General features: G+C 40.8%; 1 protein-coding gene across 1 annotated transcript in view; it reads right to left on the bottom strand.

Annotated features, from left to right (window-relative positions):
* LOC124805594 (furin-like protease 2) overlaps positions 1-13,668 on the bottom strand; it is a 718,105-nt gene that overhangs the window by 424,798 nt on the left and 279,639 nt on the right. Inside the window, exon 3 of the mRNA XM_047266161.1 lies at positions 427-564. Within this exon, the coding sequence (XP_047122117.1) occupies positions 427-564 (138 nt within the window). The remainder of the gene's footprint in view (positions 1-426; positions 565-13,668) is intronic.

Genomic DNA, 13,668 nt, shown 5'->3' with positions numbered 1-13,668 from the left:
AAATCTCTACCTTCTCTGGTTTCGGCCTTACAGAAAGAATGGGCTGCCTTCCTGTACAGCCACTGGTGCAACTCAATGAAATGTTCCTAGCAAAGTCGCACCCGTCGCAAAGGAGAATGGTAGACATGCCTGTTGTTAATGATCACTAATATGGGCATCGGTAAGTTTGATAAGATGGTTTATTGCTGAATTATCACTTCATTTTAAACCTCTCGGTCTTTTACAATGTCCCTGAAACGTTTGAAAGATGTATGTAGGTTCAGCATTGAGTAGTACGACATGGCAGCCCCTATTCGTGAAGCGGGAAAGAAGTTATCACTGTAGCTTTGCGAGTGGGAATATCCGTACTTACGTCAGAGAATCGAAAGGCTAAATCAGAGAATTTGAATGTGAAGAGAAGTCAGTTCTGCTGGACGGCGAACTTACCAGGTACCATTGTTCCTTGTAGAGAGGGTCCGTGAAGGAGGTGTTGCCGCGGACGGCTCGCCTGCGAGTAGTACTGGCCGCTGCGTCCAGGTCGCGCTTTGAGCGCCTCAGTTCCCGTTGCTGCTGCACCCACGTCACCTGCAACACGTACCAAAGCCACAGGGTTCAGTGAAGCAGTGTAGCGCACGTGGCTTCTACAAGTCATTTTCAGTGGTCAATTAGGGGATATACCAGACAATTCTAGAGGAAACTGCTGATAAATAATTATTTAAATAAAAATACAATTTTAATACAAGAATTTTTAAATCCCTTTAAAAAGGGTCAAATAACTTTTCATAGCCTATACAGCTTCTGAACACAGTAGAGCCAGTTCTAAAACTTTTTGATTAAGAATTTATACTAACTAAGGAAATAATTGTAAGACTTTTAATGAAAAACACACGGCACACGAAATAGATAACCGTCTGGTTATTAAAAATTCATAATTACGAATTTTTAGAACTACCTGCAAAGGGCAAGGAGTCTGCTTCGGGCTAAAAGAAAGCATTTTTTGCGTTTTGAGTCTGATTTAAAAACATGCTTAATGAAAAATATATTTTTATTTAGATAATTATGTTCTGCATTTCAGTCATGTATGTGAAACGTCTCAATATAATAATAGTTTTGTGAGGTTGTATGAGAGACATGAGTAAAATTTCAGGATTACTTCAGAGTCTTTTCATCTGTTATATCTTAAATAGAACAGTGTTGTACCTACCTATAAATAATGTATCAGGCTGTTTAAATGTTATTTTTCTAAAAGCTAAAATGGAGTCTAGCAAGAATCGGAAGAGACTCAAAGAACGAGCTGCGACTGGACGACCGGAGATGGCACGACAAAGCAACGATGTTCAAACGAGTAAACGAAGAACGAAAACCTATGATCTAGCGAAATCTGAGATCAAGACAAGGTTGTGTTATGAGAACACTACGAGTACACAACTCAAGGCAGGGCGGTGGTGTGGCCAGCTTCACAGTGCGTCGGTAAGGACTAACTGATACGTTTAGGTGGGCTTGGTCCTGCAGGACCGCGGGTTCAGCGCTGTAGAGGCGATGCTATTCCACATATAACTAGCATTGCCATCTAGTGGCCGTAATCTTACGTGAGTACCGTCTGGAACGCATTCTGATACTACTAGAACATCTCTCTAATTCTGCAGGTCAGCCGAAATGTTAGGCGCTAGCAATGTTTTCACCCCTTACTATGAGCCGTAGGTGCATCAGGTAGCTAGGAGAGCAGGTTATTATGACACTGTCATCCAGTTCGTACCTACGTTTAAAATTTTTAATCTCTGGTTTATCGGGAGTCAGCTTAAAATCAACTGCCAAATCAGAACAGATCAGAGAGACACAGAGAAAGACTTAACGGCTTAAAAGTAGTGCATATTTACACAAACACACACACACACACACACACACACCACTCAAAAAATATAAACATGCACCCAAAGGGGTTGCAGACGCTTCCCTAAACACAAAACAAAGCAAAAGTCGATTGTATCTTGCAACATCAAAACGAAGTGCACGATTTATAGCTGGATCTACCCAATATGGTAACGAAGTAATGTTGAGAGTCAGTGAAATGCAATAAACTAAAATCGTGCACATATGTCTGGAGAATCATTAGAAATGAATTAGGAAACAAAAACTCGTGAATAATAACTGTAATTTAATACCGATTAGTCATGGGCGACTAGAATGCAGTTGTAGGGGAAGGAGTAGAAGAAAAGGTTACAGGAGAATATGGGTTTGGGACAAGGAATGAACGAGGAGAAAGAGTAATTGAGTTCTGTAACAAGTTTCAGCTAGTAACAGCGAATACCCTGTTCAAGAATCACAAGAGAGAGAGATATACTTGGAAAAGGCCGAGAGATAAGGGAAGATTTCAATTACATTACATCATGGTCAGACAGAGATTCCGAAATCAGATACTGGACTGTAAGGCGTACCCAGGAGCATATATAGTCTCAGATCACAATATAGTAGTGATGAACAGTAGGCTGAAGTTCAAGACATTAGTCAGGAAGAATCAATACGCAAAAAAGTGGGATACGGAAGTACTAAGGAATGACAAGATACCTTTGAAGTTCTCTAACGCTATATATACAGAAATAAGGAATAGTGCAGTAGGCAGTACAGTTGAAGAGGAATGGACATATCTAAAATGGGCCATCACAGAAGTTGGGAAGCAAAACATAGGTACAAAGAAGGTATCTGCGAAGAAACCATGGGTAACAGGAGAAATACTTCAGTTGATTGATGAAAGGAGGGAGTACAAACATGTTCCGGGAAAATCAGGAATACAGAAATACAAGTCGCTGAGGAATGAAATAAATAGGAAGTGCAGGGAAGCTAAGACGAAATGGCTGCAGGAAAAATGTGAACACATCGAAAAAGATATGATTGTCGGAAGGACAGACCCAGCATACAGGAAAGTCAAAGCAACCTTTGGTGACATTAAAAGCAACGGTGGTAACATTAAGAGTGCAACGGGAATTCCACTGTTAAAGGCAGAGGAGGGAGCAGATAGGTGGAAAGAATACATTTAAAGCCTCTATGTGGGTTAAGATTTGTCTGATGTGATAGAAGAAGAAACAGGAGTCTTTAGAAGAGATAGGGGATCCAGCATTAGAATCGGAATTTAAAAGATCTTTGGAGGACTTACGGTCAAATAAGGCAGAAGGGATAGATAACATTCCATCAGAATTTCTAAAATCATTGGGGCAAGTGGCAAAAAAACGACTATTCGCGTTGGTGTGTAGAATATATGAGTCTGGCGACATACCATCTGACTTTCGGAAAAGCATCATCCACACAGTTCCGAAGACAGCAAGAGAAGTGCGAGAATTATCGCACAATCAGCTTAACAGCTCATGCATCGAAGCTGCTTACAAGAATAATATTAAGAAGAATGGAAAAGAAAATTGAGAATGCGCTAGGTGACGATCAGTTTGGCTTTAGGAAAAGTAAAGGGACGAGAGAGGCAATTCTGACGTTACGGCTAACAATGGAAGCAAGGCTAAAGAAAAATCAAGACACTTTCATAGGATTTGTCGACCTGGAAAAAGCGTTCGACAATATAAAATGGTGCAAGTTGTTCGAGATTCTGAAAAAAGTAGGGGAAAGCTACAGGGAGAGACGGGTCATATACAATATGCACAACAACCAAGAGGGAATAATAAGAGTGGACGATCAAGAACGAAGTGCTCGTATTAAGAAGGGTGTAAGACAAGGCTGTAGCCTTTCGCCCCTACTCTTCAATCTGTACATCGAGGAAGCAATGATCGAAATAAAAGAAAGGTTCAGGAGTGGAATTAAAATACAAGGTGAAAGGATATCAGTGACAAGATTCGCTGATGACATTGCTATCCTGAGTGAAAGTGAAGAAGAATTTAATGATCTGCTGAACGGAATGAACAGTCAAATGAGTACGCAGTATAGTTTGAGAGTAAATCGGAGAAAGACGAAGGTAATGAGAAGTAGTAGAAATGAGAACAGCGAGAAACTTAACATCAGGATTGATGGTCACGAAGTTAATGATGTTAAGGAATTCTGCTACCTAGGCAGTAAAATAACCAATGACGGACGGAGCAAGGAGGACATCAAAAGCAGACTCGCTATGGCAAAAAAGGCATTTCTGGCCAAGAGAAGTCAACTAATATCAAATACCGGCCGTAATTTGAGGAAGAAATTTCTGAGGATGTACGTCTGGAGTACACCATTGTATGGTAGTGAAACATGGACTGTGGGAAAACCGGAACAGAAGAGAATCGAAGCATTTGAGATGTAGTGCTATAGACGAATGTTGAAAATTAGGTGGACTGCTAAGGTAAGGAATGAGATGGTTCTATGCAGAATCGTCGAGGAAAGGAATATGTGGAAAACATTGATAAGGAGAAGGGACAGGATGATAGGACATCTGCTAAGACATGAGGGAATGACTTCCATGATACTAGAGGGAGCTGTAGATTGGAATACGTCAAGCAAAAATTGAGGACATAGGTTGCAGGTGCTACTCTGAGATGAAGAGGTTAGCACAGGAAAGGAATTCGTGGCGGACCGCATCAAACCAGTCAGTAGACTGTTGACCAAAAAGAAAGTAGTATTACTGCTCATCATGAGAACTGTTCACGATCTTGTCAATCAAATATGTTATGGAAAGCCTCAATGTTACAGTGACCACGGAGAAAAGTTTCGAGTTAAGCGAAATGTATATGGTCTAAATAATATATTTATTAAAGTTCAAAAATATTGTACCTAACCTATTTCAATTGCATAGCGGCGACTGCGGACCGAGATCTAACAGCAAGGAAATCAACGTGAGGAAACAGATTTTTTAAAGAAAATATATCTGTTGTTATCTAGCAAAATACATTTAACAGAAGGCAATTTGTTATCTGTAAGATAACTTCTTACTGCAAGCATAAAGTATTCTAAGTCCCTGAGCTCGAAACACAGTAACAGCACCGAAAATTTTTCGCGTTTTGATTTTGACGTCATACAAGTTGAGACAGTTTCCACATGAGGTTACCATCTTCACAATTTACAGTTTTTCTTTTGTATTTCATTTACTATTTTAAGAATGTAGTACGCATTCCAGGTCTACATATGTCTAATTATGAGGATCGCATTTTGTTTCTATGGTACTGACCTACGTGGTTTTTTTTTACGTTTTAATTACGCCAGAATTTTACACCACGATAACTGGCTCAAGCAGTGTTACAAAATTCCTGATAATTGCTTATATTTGAGTACAGTTACCCTTTGAAGTTACTATCAGAGTCTTTTATCATTTAATACTGTTACACAAGTTTATCACGATATTTTTTAATTCTTTCAGTTTTCAGTTAATTTCAAACTACGCAGTTACATTTTTAACGTTAGTGTGGCAATTGTTTAAACTCCTGTTTCGTATGGCTACGTGGACGCCAAATTACGTGCGAAGCTCTGCATCGACTTTTCTCTCTATTTCTCTAATGCTAAACCAGTAAAGTCCTTGAAGTTGTTGCCGTAGTGTTCACCTTTCACATTTTGCTAGCTAACTATCTAGTATTACAATAGCAACTTACGAACTACATCAAAGCAGAGGTTTCTGTTAGGTTTTGTGTTTATTGGAGTGTCATATAGCTAGGACACCGTTCGTACCCTGGGGATGATTGAAAGAGAGAGTGTATACTTGTATTAGAGATTTCTAAGCACAATCTACCCACAGTGACTCAATTTTATGAGGAACAAACACTTATTGTTGTGAACTACTTTATTACTCATTTGTGAGATGGTTCCAACAGCCTGAACACAAACAGTATTATTCGAGACTGCCGTCCCAGTGAGAAAAAATTTAATTACAAGTATTTAACATAGGTAACCGGAAGCCTGTAACTAATAAAGTGTCATGATGACCCCTCCATCGGCAAATTATCCATAAATAGTCACTGTTTTAGATTTCCGGGAGGGGACTGCCTAGGGGGACGTGACGAAGAAACTGGAATAAACAACGACGAGGTGAAGTTCTATACGTCGAAGCGTGGGCTGTCAGAAGTCTGAATGTAACAGGTAACCTAGAATATATGAAACGGAAATACAAAGGGTGAATCTAACTGTACTAAAGGTCAATGGGGTGGAATGGAACCAAGGTAAGAAATTTGTGGACATACGAACGTAGGGTAGTATTAACTGCAGCAGTAAACAGTATAAAAGGAGTAGAATTCGTTACGAATTGGAAAGTAGGGCAGAGAGTGAGCTACTGTGAACAGGTCAGTGATAGCACTGTTCTCATTAGATTCGACAGAGAACCAAAACCGACAGCCATAGTTTAGATATACATACCGACGTCGCAAACAGGAGATGAAGAGACAGAGAAAGTATATGAGGATACTGAATGGGTAATACAATAAAAAGAAGGGACACTAAAATAAAACAATCATGGAGGATTGGAACGCGGTTGTAGGGAAAGGTATAGAAAAAAAGTTACTGGAGAACATGAGTTTGGCTGAAGGGATGAGTGAGGAGAAAAAGCACTCGAGTTCTACAATAAATTTCAGATAATAATACAGAACACTATGTTCCAAATCACAAGAGGAATAAAAGTCCCAGAGACAAGGGAATACTGTAGCTGCACAACATCATGATCAAACAGAGGCTCTAGGGTTGACATTGGTTGGTAAGGTGTATCCAAGTGCAAGCATACTCCATCATCTCAATTTAGGAAGATGAGTAGAATGAATATTAAGAGTATCGAAGGAAAGAGTCAGTGGAGAAATAAGAAGAATACTGAAGTACTGAGAAATAACAATAGGTATTTGAGAATAACTAAGAATGTAGATTTTCAAATAACTTCCGGGAATTCAGCCAGGTAAAACTTTCAGCGACCTCCGATGTTTCGGCGGGAGAACACCCCGCCATATTCAAGGCACTGCAACGGACAGGCGACGTACACGCAAATTTAAAACCTCGGTTCTCGGACTGATGCAGGAAAGAGAACACACACACTGAACACTAGTGCCACCAAAGATGACCAAAGTCGGAACTATCGATACTGAGACTACGAACTCGCAGGTGAGGTAGCATGGACTCTGTCCCTCTGCTTTTGACAAGAGAGAGCCGGATTCCAAACAGAGTTTAAAAAAACCTCCATCCCTGTTAAGGAGGTTGCTCGCTAATTTAATCAACTGCCTCCTCAATAACACTGTCCCAGTAGCTGGACGTGCATGCCAATATCTCGGTGTTATTATATAACATGGGGTGACCAGTATCCAAACAATTTTCGGCAATAGCAGATCTACTTGGCTGCTGTAATCGTGTGCGTCGTTTGTGCTCAGTACATCGGCCCTCCACGGTCATGATAGTTTGGCTAAAATATGGCTTGCCGCAGCTACAAGAAATGCGATATACACCCACCTTACGCAGACAAACATTATCCTTAATAGAACTCAAAAGCGCTCTAATTTTAGATGGAAGTCGGAACACATTTCACATCGTATTTCCTTGTTGGAAGTGTTTCCTACGTAAGGCAAAAAGGCTGTAGACTTAGTTGTCGACTCAGAATTATCGTCAATCACCCGATGTACAGTTGGTCGATAGCGCAACGCACGTCAATCCGTCTATCACTATAACCATTTTGACGAAATGTAACTTCAAGAAAGCCGCATTGGGTGTATATCGCATTCCTTGTAGCTGTGGCATATCATATATTGATCGAACTATCATGATCGTGGAGGATCGATGTACTGAGCATAAACGGCACAAACGATTACAGCAGCTTAGTAGATCTGCTATTGCCGAACATTGTTTGGATACTGGTCACCCCAAGTTATATAATAACACCGAGATATTGGCATCCACGTCCAGCTATTGGGACAGTGTTATTAAGGAGGCAGATGAGATTAAATTAGCAAGCAACGTCGTTAACAGGGATGGAGGGTTTTGTTTAGACTCTGTTTGGAATCTGGCTCTCTCCCTTGTCAGATAACAGGGGGACAGAGTCGATGCTACCTCACCTGCGAGTTCGTAGTCTCACTGTCGACAGCTCTTACTTTGGTCATCTTTGGTGGCACTGGCGTTCAGTGTGTGTTATCTTTCCTGCATCAGTACGAGAACCGAGGTTTTAAATTTGCATGTATGTCACCTGTCCGTTGCAGTTTGCCTTGAAAATGTCGTGGTGTTCTCCCGCCGAAATATCGGTGGTCGCTGAAAGTTTTACCTGGCTGAATTCCCGGAAGTTATTTGTATAAGCCAGGAGAAACTCAGGTCTCACATGGATGTAGATACTGCTCTAGGGAATACCACAGTAGTTAGTTAGTTGAAAAGGAGCGTCACCTCTAATAAAAAAGGAAATCACAAATGTTGGACTGACAAACATGAGTACAAGGAAGGCTATTGCGAAGAGACCTTGAGCAACAGATGAGATACTGCGATTGACCTACGAAAGAAGGAAGTACGAAAGTGTTAAGGAAAAGACTGGAATAAGGCAATGTAAGTAATTTAGGAATGGGTAGCTACTGCAGGCAGTCAAAGTGAAAAGATTGGGGGAGATGAAGGATTGACAGAAAAACCAAACCAACTTCCGTTGAAATTAAAGGCAAAGGTTGTAACATTAAGAGTGCAATACGAATTCGACAGCTAAATTTAGAAGAGATAGCGGGTGGATCTAACGTGTACACTGAAGGTCCCTGTGAGGCGGAGGACTTGTCTGATGACGTCATACAAGAAGGAGCTAGAGTGAATATGCATGACGTAGAAGATCCGGTATTAGGGTCATATTTTAATAATTCAAGGAAGACTTGAGATCCAGAAGAAGGGATTGATATCGTTCTATCTGAAATTCTAAAACCGTTGAGGGATGTGGCAACCAAATGACTATTCATGTTGGTGTGTCAAATCTGAGACTAGCGACGTACCATCCGACTTTCGTTAACATATCATCCACAAAATTCCGGTGATAGCAAGGACAGGTAAGTGCGTAAACTATTGCACGGTCTGCATAACAGGTCATGGATACAAGCTGCTCAGAAGATCAATATAAGGAACAGTGGGAAATAAAATTGTGGATCAGGTAATTGCAATCATTTTGGCACTAGGAAAGGTTGCGCTTGATAATGGAAGAATGACTATGGAAATAATCATGACAAATTCATAGGATTCGTCGACTTACAAAAGGCATTCGAAAATGCAAGATGTTAGAAATCCTGAGAAATAACGAGAGCGTGGTATGGGCAAATATTGGTAATATCAGACATGTAGAGCCAAGAGTGGAAGATCAAGAAGGAAGACAGATGATATCTTTCAGCCCTACTGTTCAGTCGATACATCGTAGAGGCAATGACAGAAATAAAACAATGTTTCAGGAATGAAATCTGGGTGGAAGGGTACCAGTGACAACATTCACTGATGACGCTGCTATGTTCAGCGAGTGCAAAGATTTACCGTCTTCCGTGAATGGAATGAACAGCGTAATGAGTACAGAACATGGATTGAAGGTAAAGAGGGGAAGAGGAAGGTAATGAGATGCAGCAGAAAAAAGAATAGCGAGAAACTTTACATCAGAATTGGTGATCACGGAGTAGACTACTTTAATAAGGTCTGCTACCTTGGTAGCCACATCAGCCTTGATGGAAGTAGCAAGTGGGGCATGAAAACAGACTAGCGCAGAAAAGCAAGGCGTTTCTGGCCTAGGGACGTTTAGTACCATACCTGGAGGAAGAAATTTCTGATAATGTACGTTTGCAGCTCAGATTTATCTGGCAGTGAGTCATGGACATGGAAAAACCAGAACACAAGTGAATGGAAGAGCTAATGTTTACGTGGACTTATCAGCTGAAGAATGATGAAGTTCTCTCCACAATCGACGAAGAAACAAACACATCGAAAACAGTGATGAGAGGTAGAGATGACAGCACATCTGTTAAGATATCATAAAGTAACCTCTATGGTACCAGAGGGTGCCGCAGAGTGTAAAAGTTGTAGTGAAAGATAGAGATTTGAATGTATCTAACAAATAACTGAGAAGGTAAGGTGCAAGTGCTACACTGAGATGAAGAGGACAGCGCAGGGGAGGAAGTCAGAACGTGTCAAACCAGGCAGAAGAATGAATCTTGTTTAGTACGTACATTAAAGCTTTCGACTCACTGGCATCAAATTATCGGATAAAACTGTTACAAATAAAAAATAAGTAATGCAACAAAATAAAATGATGAACTTGTGTCCAAGAATCTACTTTTAGAACGATTTAGGCCTTTAATTTTAATAATGGTACCGAAGCGACAATGTTTAGTGACCACTGAGGGAAAGATGTAGTTAAAATACAATGCCACTGCCTTCAGTCATAAGAGATATATTGATTAAGATTCTAGCGACTGAGGCTGAGACGATATTGGAACGAATTTGCATAAAAATTTATTTAAAGCAGAAATATTTCCCAAATTAAGCAATATATGTATGCCTACATGTTTACATATTATCCGGATTACACACTGTAAAGTCGTATAACACAAGTTAACAGAATGCGACCGAGAGAGAGCGAGAGAAGGACTGGAGTGGAAAGTGTTTGTGGCAATGCGGAAAAAGTCATAGAAATCTGTGAGTTTTAAACAGCACGATAACTACAAGGATCAAGTGACCTGGAGTCGTGACGGGAGAAATCGGTAATAGTTACGAGAGAATTACAAGTTCTGGGTCTGAGTTTGGTCATAACTCGGAACAAATCGAGCTGCGCCACGAAAATAGTCTTCTATATATCAGACGCCCTGCGGTGGTAATTGCCTTTGCCCACGCATAGTGAAATGGAAGTAATAAACGGCTTCTGGCTGAATGCCAAAAGCTGTTAACTATCAAAAGAAGGAAAGGGTCATGGCCAAATTCTTGACAAGCATTAAGCGATGTTCATAATGGTTAAATGTAATACACTTGTTACTAAAACTTTAAACATGTCGACCAATGTTACCACACAATGTGTGGAAACAGCATAAAATTGCCATTGCGAAATGAGAGCTCCAGAACTTCGTCAAGTAATTTTTCATTTTTGCGAGAAAGCGATACGGCCATCAAACATTTGTAGAAAAATATGAATTTCAATGGTGTCACAAATACCATCAGTGACGAATTGCTACAATCGTGGTTCTGAGTAAGATTTTAAAACTTCAGTATTTTGAACAAGTCTCACACATGTACCACTGCCCGATCGTTTCAAAATCCGTACGTAAAAATAAAAATGGATGTGTGTATATTTGTGTTTGTGTTTGTGTTTGTGTGTGTGTGTGTGTGTGTGTGTGTGTGTGTGTGTATGTTCCAAGTCTCCTCCTAAGCCATTGGACAGATTCCAACCAACTTGGTACTCAAATCCCTTACTTTCAGGCAATAATCGTTATGGGGGTAAGAATCGCCTGTCATACTTCAGAAGATATGACGTTATAAACAAAGATATGCGTGGAAAACTGCCGCATCATGCATGACGTTTAAATTTCTTAATTCTTTGGTACTAACTCATTTCGCAGACAGGTTCCACATATGATTCATCCACACAGTTCAAGAGATGAGTGGAAACATGCCGCATCATGTAAGATGTATTAATACTATATGAGTAGAGTGGAGTAAACTTCAGGAAATCCTTGATACCTGGTTGCGCTTTGACGGCCTTCAACTGTGAACCGCAAACGCCTATAGGCGGAAAGATTCGCCGTCTATACAGTGTGGTCCACTGGTCGTTACCGGGCCAAATATCTCACGAAATAAGTGTCAAACGAAAAAACTACAATGACCTAAACTTGTCTACCTTAAAGGGGGAAACCAGATAGCGCTATGGTTGGCCCGCTAGATGGCGCTGCCATAGGTCAAACGGATATCAACTGCGTTTTTTAAAATAGGAACACCCATTTTATAACATATTCGTGTAGTACGTAAATGAATATGAATGTTTTAGTTGGACCACATTTTTCGTTTTATGATAGATGGCGCTGTAATAGTCACAATCATGTTCCAATGTGACACATGTACCTTTGTAAACTTATTATTTCTGAGAACGCCTGCTGTTACAGCGTGATTACCTGTATATACCACATTAACGCCATAAAAGCTCAAAATGTTGTCCGTCAGCCTCAATACATTTGGCAATACGGGTAACGACATTCCTCTCAACAGCGAGTAGTACACCTTCCGTAATGTTCGCACATGCATTGACAATGCGCTGGCTCGTGTTGCCAGGAGTTGTCGGTGGATCACGATAGCAAATATTCTTCAACTTCCCAACGGAATGAAATCCGGGGACGTCAGACCCGGTGAACGTGCGGGCCATGGTATAGTGCTTCGACGACCAATCCACCTGTTATGAAATATCCTATTAAGTACCGCTTCACCCGCACGGAAGCTATGTGCCAGACATCCATCGTGTTTGAAGTACATCGTCATTCTGTCATTCAGTGAAACATCTTGTAGTAACATCGGTAGAACGTAACGTAGGAAATCAATATATATTGTACGATTGAGAATGCCATCGATAAAATGGGGGCCAATTATCATTCCTCCCACAATGCCGCACCATACCTCAACCCGCCAAGGTCGCTGATGTTCCACTTGTCGCACCTATCGTGGATTTTCCGTTGCCTAATAGTGCATAGTTTGCTGGTCTACGTTACCGCTATTGGTGAATAACGCTTCGTCGCTAAATAGAACGCGTGCAAAAATTCTGTCAACGTACCCGTAATTTCTGTTGTGCCCAGTGATACAACTGTACCCGACGTTCAAAGTCGTCGTCATGCAATTCCTTGTGCTTAGAAATATGGCACGGGTGCAGTCGATGTTGATGTAGCATTCTCAACACCGCCGTTTTTGAGATTCCCCGATTCTCGCGCAATTTGTCTGTTACTGATGTGTTGATTAGCCGCGACAGCAGCTAAAACACCTACTTGGGCATCATCATTTGTTGCAGGTCGTGGTTGACGTTTCACATGTGGCTGACAATTTCCTGTTTCCTTAAATAACGTAACTATTCGGCGAACGGTCCGGCCACTTGGATGATGTCGTCCAGGATACCGAGCAGCATACATAGCATACGCCGGCTGGGCATTTTGATCACAATAGCCATACATCAACACGATATCGACCTTTTCCGCAATTGGTAAACGGTCCATTTTAACATGGGTAATGTATCACGAAGCAAATAACGTCCGCACTGGCGGAATGTTACGTGATACCACGTACTTATACGTTTGTGACTATTACAGAGCCATCTATCACAAAGCGTAAAAAGTGGTCCACCTAAAACATTCATATTTCTTTACGTAGTACACCAATATGTAATAAAAAAGTGGGTTCCTATTGAAAAAAACGCAGTTGATATCCGTTTGACCTATGGCAGCGACATCTAGCGGAGCAACCATAGCGCCGTCTGTTTTCCCTCTTCAAGCTAAACGAGTTTTGTTCTTTGTAGTTTTTTCTTTTGATGCTTATTTCGTGAGATATTTGGCCCGGTCACTATCGATGGACCACCCTTTAGATCTAGGAAGAGGGGTTCCAACAAGGAGGTTTACAAAACCGTGCTGTAGACACACAGAGCAGCTGCGCTCTGCAAATAAAATCTGTACGTGATATAACACTGCAAATACAGTTCAGTTTTAGTTTCCATTTCTAAGAGAAAATAGACAAACTGAATACCTGGGCAGTGCTAGGTTTGTCAGATAGTTAAACTGTATATAAACATGGGAAGGGCGTGTT

This window comes from Schistocerca piceifrons, chromosome 7 (assembly GCF_021461385.2).
Source record: "Schistocerca piceifrons isolate TAMUIC-IGC-003096 chromosome 7, iqSchPice1.1, whole genome shotgun sequence".
Taxonomy (NCBI): Eukaryota; Metazoa; Arthropoda; class Insecta; order Orthoptera; family Acrididae; genus Schistocerca; species Schistocerca piceifrons.
This window is presented reverse-complemented; position numbering and strand designations above follow the sequence as displayed.